The following is a 12,432-nucleotide window of genomic DNA, read 5'->3' as shown; positions in this document are numbered from 1 at the left end:
TTGTATTGTCACAGTTCTGCTCTGTCTGAAGGAAAGCCAGTATTGTGAAGAAGGAACGTCCTTTAAAAACAATAACTTTTTTTTTCATGATCTATTCAGCCTATTTGCAAAGCACACCAGAGAGAGAGAGAGAGAAAGGCTGAGGCCCCCCTCGTTGTTTTTTTTGATGCTTAGATACAATGAGACCATCTTAAAAATCATAAAGGCTCAGGAAATGATGGCCAAGTATTACAGGAGAGCAAAAGAGCTCGTACAAGAGAGACCATAAGCTGGTCCATAGGATAGAAATACTTCCCAGAGTTGCTACTCCGTAGCCTGGAGGACATTTTCTCCTATTGGTTCTGCCACGGTGACCACCAGTCATACTTTACCTGCATTAAGTAAGACACCATGTAACTCTTCAAGGTATTTAAGTGCAGTCTTTAGTATTTCATGGTTCAATTTCTACAAAAGTAGAAATATGGAAGTATATTGTATCATGAAAGTTAAATTTTGAAAAATGGTTTCAATTTATAAATAAAGCCACCATGGATTAACTGCCAGCATGGATTACTATGAAATCTCGGCTGTGATGTTTATATGTGATGCTCATTTTATTGTTCCCTATTTAAATATTCAGTTATCTCACTTGAAAGCTATTTTTGTAAATAGTTTTCCTCCTTTTTTTTTTTTTTTTAGTTCAAGTTAAAATACTACAGCGTATTTCTGATCCACTAGCCACAGGACATCAATTTTCATAAATCTATTTGTTTCTTTGTGGAAGTAATAAAACCAACTCCTCACCTTCCTCCCTAATCTTATTTAAAGCCCTGCAAGATGTAGAAAGCACTTGTAAGACAGTAATATTTTATTTAGATTCTGAATTTCTTAGGGATCTCATGTGTTACTGCAATAAAACTGCAAAGACAAACCACCTTCCTGTTACATGTAACTTTCATTTCAAATAGTCAACAAAACAGAGAAGTTATGCTGAACATATTCCAGGTTACAGGAGTGGAAGAAAAGCCCAAATCTTTCCCTCATCTTTTCAAGTATGTCTTAGATATTACAGCCTTTCAGTTAGATATGAAAAATACATGACCATCCACCAGAAACCAGCATAGACACATATATATGCTAAAGTTACACAGTCACAGCTCTTCCCATGAATGCAGGGTTGACTGATTGTGTAACACCTATATTCCAGGATGTGCTTGGGCACATCCTGCTTCTCTGTAGAGGGAGACTACACCAAGATGAATTCTGCCAGAACAGAGATCTGTTTTTGTACCCAGAGCCACAGTTTCCACCTGCTCTGCTATCTACAACATATAATAACCCTTGGGGCAATACAAGCAGAAGACACATAAGTGATGACTTTATCAAGAGAGGTCACAGGTACTGTCACATGGCAGTACACCATTTCCTAGCACATCAAATGACATTTTGTTAGATAAATGTGAGAAACAAGGTTTTTTACCTCTAGTCCATCTTTGTCACTCAATATTCAGATAAACATTAAATGTGTGTGTGCATACACACAAGCAAGTTCAGCACAGTTGTCTCACCTAATATGCTGTTATTGACGGGATTGAAAAGATCCTATAAGCTATGTAACAATCATTAGCTACTACCATTAGTTTGTTGGTTTTTTTCTGTATGGAATAGTGATGAGACAGCTAAGCATAAACCCAAGCTGTGTGACTGTGACCAGCCATTAGCAGCTCAGCACATGCAGACCCATGAGGTGGAGCTCACAGCACTCTCATGGGGCACCCTGCTACTCTGTCAGGCATCTTGGCTGCCCATTGTGAAGGAAATTCACAGCAACTTCAATTAAATGTTGCAAGTACAGCCCATGATTCTCATTTTTTTTGCATGGACCTTCTAACAGGTCAGCATCATCAAGTCTCCAAATTCTTCAGAGCTGATCATCAGGCTTATGTTTTCCTTAAATTGCCTTCGGGATAAAAAGTTAGAAAGTTGAAATAAGGTGATTGATAAAGCCCTTTTTCCTCAACAAAATCAAAATTCTAACACAGGGAAATCACAAAATGCCAGAACATGGAATTACTTTTTCCCTACACTAGGCTGAAACTCCAAATCCAGGATAAAAGAAAGAAAATACATAAAAAACTACAATAAAGTACAGTGCTGTTCTATGCAGAAGTTGAAGTGGGCAACAGGGTTTGCTAGAATCATGGAAAATACATTTTTACTCAAAAATCATTTCTATTACCCAAGAAGAACACACTGTGGTGAATATTGCATTGTCATTTTACTTGGTAGTGGATTTTCAGAGTGCCTTTGAGGCAGCAGAGCTGAGTGCTTTCTAGCCTTTATATGGACTGAAAAGAAAAAGGTCCTCCTGGGGATAGAGGTGAACTGCAGTTTCCCTTCTGTCAAAGCAGCTGCCAAGGGACGATGCTGTAAAGGAATTGGTTTGAGTTAGCACAAGGAGAAGGAAGATTATTTCAGATTTCTAAATTATTTCAGTTAATGATTTACAGGGCAACCCCCCAAGAAAGGTATAGGGCAATATGGGTGGACAACAGCAAAGAGCACATAGACATGAAGTTCATCCCTCTGAAGCAGAATTTGCTTCCATAGAAAATATTCCTATGACTATAACCTGCTTGTGTGGCAGTTAGTCGAGTATAAGTCAACATATACCACTGCGAAGAAGTATTAAGAATGCTGTTATTCTGTGCATACAGAAGTTTAAACGTTTTTACAACATTTGTACTAAGCACACGATAAAAAAAAAAATTCCAAACAAAAGTACTCTGGTATCATTCACACAAACATATTTATTATATAAATATTTTATAAATTACAAGATTTTAATTGTAAATGTAAACAGTTCTAGGAAAATAATGTTTTATATTCTTATTAATGTTTACAGCTATTACAAGGCACATAGTGCAAAAATACATTTCTGATGCAGAGATCACAAAATAATTACATACGTGTGTTATCTAAAACAGGAACTGCATACAATTCTGTGGTACAATATTGTTTTTAATTAATACATGTTGCTAATTCACGACTAACTCTTTGTGGGTAAAAATATGATATAGCTGCCATTTGACCTACTAATTTTACTAGCATGCAAAATAAATATTTGGTATACAGAATGCATATTTTCAGAAAAAGCATGTATAGTTATCTGGTACATAATATATGTTATTATGCAGGTAGAAAATTTTATTCTGAATACCTGAGAGTTGGCCCTGAAATGTATTATCTGTATATGCATATATTTCTACAGTTCTGGACTGTAAAGTAGTACAAAACAACAAATCAAAGAGCGAAATAATTTTTTAAACCTTGTAACTTTTTCATACACTTACTTTTCTCGAAGAAATAATTTTAAATAGCAGATGTTAGAACTGTATTTGCAAATATCGAAAAGTCCAACTGAGTCAAAGATGGACACCAAAACCACTGTGGGGCTTGATGTTGCCTCTGTCAAGGTTTTTGACTAAGGTTATTGAAAATCACGTTGAATTGGAATATGAAGGACATATACTTCAGCCTTTACTAATATGCTATTTTCCAGGGTAAAGGAGTAAGGTGTATATGGAAAGTGCTTAAGCAAATACATAGTTGTACAACCACATACAAGATGGTACGGTAAACAGAATACACTGCTTTTACAGTATACTTGGATGAGAGGCAGGGATTTAAAATCAGTTTTCAAAGCAATATGTTTTCTTATTTTCTTTTCCTGTACCCACAACAAACCTAAGCCCAGTTGTTTAAAATGTGCCATAGAGACTACAGAGGCTAAACCACACTTCTCAGGATTACTGCTAGGGTTTGAGCACCATGAAGAATATAATGAAAGGGATGGAGAAAAATGCTTATACTGACAGCGAAACACACAGATCTATAAAACTGTCTCAAGCATTTTGGTTATGTACTTTTCTGCTGTAAGTTATTGACAGATAATCCCTAAAAGTTTGCACAAAATTGTAAATACTTGAAATTATTACCTTTCTTCTCTATAGAGCAATAAAGCTTTCCTTTCTATATTCTAGTACAGTCGACCAAGAAGATCAGTAGAGTGTAAATTTTACTGAATACCACATAAGGAATCACACTGATCAGTTGCAGGTAAAGAATTACAATTATGGTAAAATTTAAAGTGTTACCCATGGTAGTAACTTCAGTGCAATTTACTTGCTAATATATGCTCTATACTGAATTAATGCCCCCCACTAACCTGAAGGTTTATGGCTGTGATTTATGCACTTGCTAGCCCACATACACACAACACGACCCCAAGTAAATCCTGAAGAAAACAGGAATTTTTAGTATTTAGTGTTACAGTAATGAGCATTACAGAGATGAAAGAATTAAAATATATATACATAGCATCTACTATGCTATTTGTATTTGCTCATTGTATTTGAAGCTGGAGACCAGTAATTGTGCTAGGAACACATTTTCCACAAAATCCTCCGCATCTTCCATATATTTTAATACCATCCTGGGAATTAGACAAAGAGAACAGTCAATCAAGAAAAGCAATTGAAATCACAGTTGTACAAAAAGTTTCTTGAAGTTTGCACACAACAGGCCTTTTGACAAATTGTACCTGCAAATACTAAACCAAGCAACAGCATCAAATTAGAAAAACAGGCACAGAGATCCTTTATCACTATCACTTTATACCTTGTTTCCTGGCTTATCTTCCGATGTTGCCTTAAACTGCACATACTTGCTGTTCTTGTTCAACTGGTCTTGGTTTCCCATGAGAATCAATTTGGAGGTAAGCAATCTATAAGGATCATCTGTACTATGATATCTCTAAAAAAATGTGGGGGTTTGGGTGTTGTGTTTGTTTTTTTTTTTTTAAAAGTATCTTAAGAAGATACTTGAAGATCCCTTTTAAAAGGCATAGCAAAACTTCTTATGGACCTAATTAATATAACAACAATCTTAAAATCAGTTAAGAGAAGGGTAGGCAGACAGTGCTGGTCTAAATTAGATACTGGACAGTGTGATTAAACATGGTTTTCTCCATTACATCTGAAAGAAGACTTAAATGGGTCAGAGACCTTGAGTGCTATTTTTGATTCACAACTAGCTTTCACTACAGTCAACTGTACCTTTTCAGGCATAATATTCCGAACCATAAGAGCAGATAAAGGAAAACACCACTGACTTACATGGGATTTGTGTATGTCAGCAGTCGCATAGTTGCCCTGAGCAATCCACCTAACTGTACTGGATAGTCTCAGACCTGTACCAGTTAAATTAATGCTGAACTGTCCCTAGAAAAAAAAAAAAAAAAGAAAAAGACAAGGAAAAGAAAAAGAAAATACAGAGCTGATAAACAAGAGTCCAAACCACTAAAACACTTTACATTGGCATATCTGCACATATCACTTATGATATATCTAAATATTAAGTACTCAAAGGTGTAAAAATAATATGGGTTAGTTACACTGCAATATACCCTTTCTATGGACTCCCAGGACATATACACAAAACCCAAGTTATTCTTATTGCTTATTGCAGTAAGTACCACCTGTGCATCAGCTGATCTGTAGCATCTGTCTGCAGAGTCTGAAGACAAAACTAACATCAGACAATTCAAATTATTTTTGCCTTTTCTACATAAGATATTTTAATTTACAAAAAGTACAGACTGGAAAAAGGCAAGAATGAGGTTGGTTTTCTTGAAAGACTTTTTTTGTTTTTTAAAGTGTCCAGACTTTCTGGAAACAACATGGTCAAAACATTGCTGTCTGAAAATTACAGACAAATCACTTCTTAGCCATCTAATTCTCAAATTTTTGCAAGTACACTGTCTAAGCATCATCATTTTATCATCTTCTATTTCTTTTTCAGTATAACCAATAAGATAATTGAATATGAACATAAGCAGAAGTTAAAATAAATAAATGTATTGCTAAATGGAATGTTTTCCAATGTAAGCCATTCGAAACAGATATAGAAGCTATTTTTTCTAAAATATTTGCCTATGCAAATACCTTGAAAACTAGCTTTAAAATAGTCACTTCATATGACAATAAGAAATATATTAAAAGCAACAAACTGCACTACCTTGGTAAACAAACTGGGATACAGAAAATTATTAAATTGCATTCCTACAGAAGTGCAACACGCTGGAAAGAAATACTACCTCCACAAAGCCTAATGATTAGTTTAGGCTGCATTACAGTCAGAAAACTGCACACCTCCACACTATTCAATGAAGGCTGGAACTTCTGCATTCAGACCTAGTCAAATTGCATAAACTACAAGATCAAAGCTTTAGCAAAGGTAAAATTTTTATTACAAATGGTAGCTTCTGTATTTTATTGCTTAATAATGTCATATATATGTATATAAAATTCTGCGGGTATATGTATGCGTGCATGTAAAAAATTACAGTGTTCAGCTTTTATTCTTGTGATTCACCAAAATTCCTTTGCAAAAATTCAGTTTTCCATTGTTCAGCATGGCAGATCTATTCTGAGAGCACTTCTGTGTAAAGTTGCTGTGCTTATAGCATTTAACTCAGGAAGAGTTAACACAAACTTTTATGGATAGGGTAGGTTGTTCTTCAAGTGCCCACAAAGTGGAAGACTTCCATTTAATGAAGGAGGAAATTCCTACAAATGGTGTGGAATGCTTTCCACAGTTAACAGTCCCAAAGTAACTTCTTTCACAGTGACACTTTGCAAAAATAAATGAGAAGTGCTATGCACAATTATAATGATAGCTTATCAGCTGTCTGATATATCATGCAGCATGCTCAACGCCAGGAACAGATTTCATGGATGGAGAGTACAGGAATGGAGGTCTTTTGACTGCATCAAAAGTGTAAGATTCAGTGCAGATCTTATAGATGGAAATGTGTCAGTGCCAAACCACGTAAGCAGAATGACCTCACAACAGAAGTTACAGATCGCAAACAGATTTTTACTGGACTGCACCAACAGAGTTTGCAGGTTGAAGGTGTCCAATACTGTCATGAACTCCAACGGTTTTCTTGTCAGGGCTAAAGTCTGCTGAACCTAGGCCCTTCATTTGTACATAAATTACACATAAATTGTCTCTAGCTGCCCTTGGTTACCTCCACCCACAGAGCTTAAGTTTAGGCACCCAGGATAGATAGACAACGTAGACAGATGTCCGTGCAAGTCTGAGCCAGTCGGTCTTAACTCCTTTATAATCAGTGAAAAGAAATTCACTTCCAGAGGACGATTGACCTCATACTAAATTGTCTAATAGGGTAAGATTAGCTGAAGTGTTTTCTAGGGAATTCTATTTCTGCCAAAGATCTCCAAAGTCAGCCTAGGTTGACTAATTCAGACTAGGGCTACATCTGTCTTATTGAGAAGGACATAGAGTATGAGCAGACCTGTAGAGCAAAAATGTTGACTCAGAGAGCCCAACATCTATAGACAGTGTACAAATCGGGGTCTTCCTTTGGACTAACTCTCTTCTAGTTCCACAGACTGAATCCTCATTAGAGTGTAATAAGAGCGTAATAACATCCTTCCCCTGAGCTCATTATTTGATTTAGCTTCATTCAGAAGGCATCCTGTTCATGTCTTTCAAAACGGCCCTTCAGAAGAGGAAACAAAGGATGCATCACATCCAGAGGGAGGGAGGGAGAGTAGTACATGAAACACACAGAAAGCTGGATATTCATGTATGGAGCCTACAGGGAAAAGGTAGAGTAAACAATTTGAGGGAGAAACTGTGAGAGCGAGGGATAGTGGAACAGGAGAGAAGAGAGTAAGAAAAAAGTACTTATTAATGTTGTACACTGACAACACAGAATAGGAGATTGGTTTAGAACCTTACAGCTCTAAATAAGTCACACAAATATTTTTTTCTTCCCTCTTATGTGAATATTTGAAGGAGATAAGAAATAATTGCATCACTGAATACCTGTGGACATTTGGCAGCACTGTAGCAATCTCCAGCTGTAGCGAATGGTACTGCTCTCCCAAGTATAGTCCGAGCAAAAAGAAAATCTGTGGCTAGAAAACAGAAAATTACTCAATACAAAATGCTGCATCTGAAGTTCAGGTGAAAACAGTATGAAAAGTCCTTACAGGGTGTTTTAATTTTTTATTTGTGTGGGGTTTTTTTGGTTCTTTGTTGTTTCTTTGGAGGGGGAGGATGTGTGTTCTGATTTGAGGAAATACACTTTATTTAAATTTTAGTTATTGCAACACTAGTCCAACCTACAAGCCCAGATTTCTTTTTGACATACAAAGGGGTTATGAGGAAGATAGACTGTGCCAAGTGTGCTGGTTATGGGCCAACTTGCCAGCTTCAGGCAGGGGCTTGAAAGCGCTGCAAGATTCCCTGTCCATTTATTTAGTGTGTGCCAAGCTCTGAGAAGGGACTAAGCACAGCATAGGAAGATTTCCACAAGAAAAATAAGGTGTGGACTAAAACAGAAAAAAATTATAAAATGAAGATAGTTCACACATAAAATAGGAATCTGTGAGATTCATGCCACTTGACCACCTGGGAGAAATTAACATGGGAAGTAGTAGTGGTTTTTCTTTTTTTTTTTACCTTTGAAATTCCCATTGAACTCCTAAATTAAATAAGAATTTTCTTTGCCCCAAAATGGCACAACTGGATCTATAAGTGGATCAAAACGATAATTTGGTAATCATAACCATGTACAATGTCAATAGAATGCTCACGTTGGCTAAAACTGACAAAATGCTTACTTTTAATTTGCATGGAAGCTACATCAAATCTTATCTTGCTAAAAACCGTGAAGCCAGCTGCAAGGTAATCATTTCGACAGGCACAGTCTTGCCTTCTGCTTCCATTGAAAGGACATTCATATGGATTCTGCAACCTACAGAATAGCAAAGATTTAGTTTTCCTTTTGACATTTTTCCATAATATAATATCATAGTGAAAAATAAGTGTATATGCCACATAAAAAATAGTAAACAACAATTACTGAACAAAAAGTTCAGCTTTTAATCTTAGCTCAACTGAAACATTAATGTCGACTGAAGCCGTTCCTACTAAAGTCAAGACAGAAAACAAATATAATCATTTAGTGTAAGTAACATTATTTCAGCCTGCAAGTACCCACATTTCTGCATGTGTGTTCACATGCCTGGATATTTAAAACAGAAAATCAAGGACAAATCTCATATTTCTCAGAGAAAGTATTATTTTATTATTTTATTTTGGAAGGAACAAATGCACTTCATAAAATTATAAAACTGGTTATGTACCTTAATCCATATACTTCAGAAAAGTTGTCTGCTTCACCTTTTACCAGTGTCAAATATTCTTTGGGATTCTCCAAGTGCATACCTGAGCAATAGATCTGGAAGAGAACATACAACCCTTTAGTAAAATCTTTATTAGAAAAGTGTTATTTCATAAACATATGTGTTCATAAAAGCTCATAAATATTAACAGTACCTTTATCATCCTTCCCTTAATGTTAAGTAGGTATTCACCATCCTTTCTAATCCCTTTCTTAATCTGCATATCTTTGCAGGTGGTAAGAATTTCACCTTCAAAATGAATGATTAAATCATATTAATATTTCAGGAATAGAGCTTTCTTTTAGAACTTTATTTTGCATAATTGTGTTCTGAATATATTTATAGCTTTAATATACATAGCCTGGGAAAACATTAAGTTCAGTAGAAAATTACGGCTGTCACTTACATTCTTCCTCATGGCAGATCCTTCTGGCATTTGGTTTTAAATGTGGCAGGCACAAGTCACTGGATAGGCCGTTTTCAGCCATACACTCTACAGTTCTCTCCTTTATCCCCACTCCACAAGATACTGAGCACTAGACATGGATAGTCATCAAGAGTTAGTTTAGAAAGTAGTACATAATTAACATAATTATGTCAGCGAATTAGTCTTTTTTATGTTAGAGACAGCTATCAAAAATGAGCTTGCAGATCTCTACTCACTGTGGTCCACTTCCCCACTCTCCAGGTAGCTGCTTGTGAACATCCATTGATATTACATTTATAAATGTATGGGGATGGCTCTACTGGGCATTCTCGGTACGCTACAGTTTGAAGGCCACGGATATGCTGATTTTGAACAGAATGGATTCCAACACAGTACGTGATCCTCTGCTGGTAACCAGACCCACAGTTGGTTGAGCACTAAAATAAAATTCCCAAGCACAGACATTAATTCTGTGAAACTGAACCTTTCTGCAGAATTGCCATTACAGATAAGTCAGTTCTGATCCTTGCTCTGGTAAAAGCCTGTGATCCAATGCATGCCACCTTGGACAGGCACATCAGTATGCAGAAGTGAAGGTCTACAAGAGTTACACATGCAAGGAGCTGGAAAGGTCAATGGTGCTCTTTTTTCACAGCTCACAGAGGTTCCAGAGCCATTCCCTTACAGTTGCGACGCGCGCACAGACAGGCACACACAGGTAGTGCAGATGTGCAAGGGAAACAAAGCACCAATCAATCGCTTCACTGACATCAAGGAAAAGATTTTTGACATCACTTGAGTGATGTCAGCTTGCAAGACAGTTTCCTGGGAGCCAGCAAAGCAATCCTGTGGTAGGGGCAGCTCTCCTATAGCTGGTGATCACAGGTCCTGGCGGGTTAACAGAGGGCTGATAACAGCTGCTACAATAAGTCATGGCTGACTGGGAGGGTCAATGTGGAGAAAGTTTAGACAGTCATGTTCAGATGAAAACATACCTTTTTTTTTTCTTTTTGCTACACACATAAAGTACATTTTACAGAAGTATAATATTTTAAAATGTAAAGTTATATAGAAGATGCGTGAGCAGTATAATTACTGTACCTGTGACAGGTCTCCTGTGAACACAACATATTTAGAGGGAGCCACTCTGCAGGTTTTGGATGATGGAGGCTTTGTGGCAGGATCACAGAAGCTTTCATCCACTTGGAGCTGGTTTCCATTCACACACTTAATGATCCGGTATATTTTCTTTCTTCTAAATGATGCTGAGCACTAAGAGTGAGAAAATCAATCAGTTTTTGTACTTTAACTAGACATTTACAGAATGAAGTTTTTTACTGATTGCCACACACCAGTAAAACCCAGATAGTAATCCCTTTTATGACATCTGCTATCAGTATCAGACTGAATTACTCACTGAATCAGAATCCTTTACATTGTTTTCAAAGTTCAGTTACCTCTAATCAGCTGACAAAAACTAACAGTGTATAATAACAACACTGTAACTGTTGGGTTAGGAGAAAATGAAAATGTCAAGCCAAGATGATAGGGTGAGTGTAAAAGCTCTTTTGTATGAAAAGGGAAGAGCCAAAAAAGGATTTCAGCAAAATATGAAAGGAATAAGTTGGTCTTGAAAACAAAACAAAAAGTATCCCTCCAAGCATGTACATTTGTTTTCATGGCTAGGTTTCACGAACAAAGATTTAGGAAGGCTCTATCCACATTTGTTACAAGCACGCTGGTGGCTAATAAGGCCAATGCGAGATAGACATGTCCGATTGTAAAAGGTACAGCAGAAAGACTCCTTAGGTGGTGTATTCTGCAAGACACGGTTCTTTCTGCGTTGTCTTTTCTCCTCGAGAGTGATCCTGCGTGCGTTCTCAAAGGAAGCAGCAGTGTTATAGATGGTGTGTCTCCAGGCCTCCCGATTGGAGGCCAGAGTAGACCAGTTATGGTGATCAATATGGCCAAGGCTGAGATGTTGTTTCAGGGAGTCCTTGTATCTTTTCTTTGGGGCTCCTCTCTTGCAGCAGCCGGTGGCAAGTTCACCATAAAGCAAGATCTTAGGGAGGCGGTGGTCCTTCATCCTGGAGACGTGTCCTGCCCAGCGCAGCTGTGTTCTCAGCAACATGGCCTCAATACTTGTGACTGCTGCTTGTTCTAGAACAGATGTATTAGTCACCTAATCTGACCAGCGGATGTTTAGGATTGTACGGAGGCAGCGTTGATGGAAGTGTTCTAGGAGTCGCAGGTGGTGGCGGTAGATGACCCATGATTTGGAACCGTATAAGAGAGTAGACAGCACTATGGTTCTGTAAACACTGATCTTGGTACTTTTCTTCAAGTGTTTATTATGCCATACTCTTTTATGGAGTTTTCCAAAAGCACTATATGCCTTTGTTAACCTGTTGTTTATCTCCCCGTCAATCTTACCGCCCGAGGAGATAAGGCTACCTAAGTAATTAAACTGATGGACTGATTTGAGCTCTGATTGGCCAATGGTGATATGGGGATGATGGAAGACTTCCTGAGGTGCAGGTTGATAGACAACTTCTGTCTTCTTTAAGCTGACTTCCAGCCCAAAGAGCTCAGCAGCGTCTGCAAAGCAGGATGTTAAATGCTGCAGAGCTGCTTCTGTGTGGGCAACTGATAGATAAAATGAAAAGAAAACTGGCTATTAATCAAGACAGTGCCAGCTTTGTGTAGCAGTACATGTTGAGCCTGTGCCTTTGCCCTCAGGGTCCT

General features: G+C 37.4%; 1 protein-coding gene across 1 annotated transcript in view; it reads right to left on the bottom strand.

Moving 5' to 3' along the window:
* Positions 1-2,769: 2,769 nt before the first annotated feature.
* Positions 2,770-12,432, bottom strand: part of ADAMTS20 (ADAM metallopeptidase with thrombospondin type 1 motif 20) — a 97,218-nt gene continuing 87,555 nt past the window's right edge. Inside the window, exons 31-39 of the mRNA XM_027710968.2 lie at positions 10,789-10,959; positions 9,924-10,124; positions 9,667-9,796; positions 9,415-9,509; positions 9,222-9,316; positions 8,697-8,830; positions 7,897-7,988; positions 5,157-5,261; positions 2,770-4,474 (exon numbers count right to left, since the gene is read on the bottom strand). Of these exons, the coding sequence (XP_027566769.1) occupies positions 4,385-4,474; positions 5,157-5,261; positions 7,897-7,988; positions 8,697-8,830; positions 9,222-9,316; positions 9,415-9,509; positions 9,667-9,796; positions 9,924-10,124; positions 10,789-10,959 (1,113 nt within the window). The 3' untranslated portion in view covers positions 2,770-4,384. The remainder of the gene's footprint in view (positions 4,475-5,156; positions 5,262-7,896; positions 7,989-8,696; positions 8,831-9,221; positions 9,317-9,414; positions 9,510-9,666; positions 9,797-9,923; positions 10,125-10,788; positions 10,960-12,432) is intronic.

This window comes from Pipra filicauda, unplaced genomic scaffold (genome assembly GCF_003945595.2).
Source record: "Pipra filicauda isolate LSUMZ 115617 unplaced genomic scaffold, ASM394559v2 scaffold40_size4127951_pilon, whole genome shotgun sequence".
NCBI classification, from domain to species: Eukaryota; Metazoa; Chordata; class Aves; order Passeriformes; family Pipridae; genus Pipra; species Pipra filicauda.
Note: the sequence above shows the minus strand (reverse complement) of the source record. Positions and strands in the feature narration are given on the sequence as shown.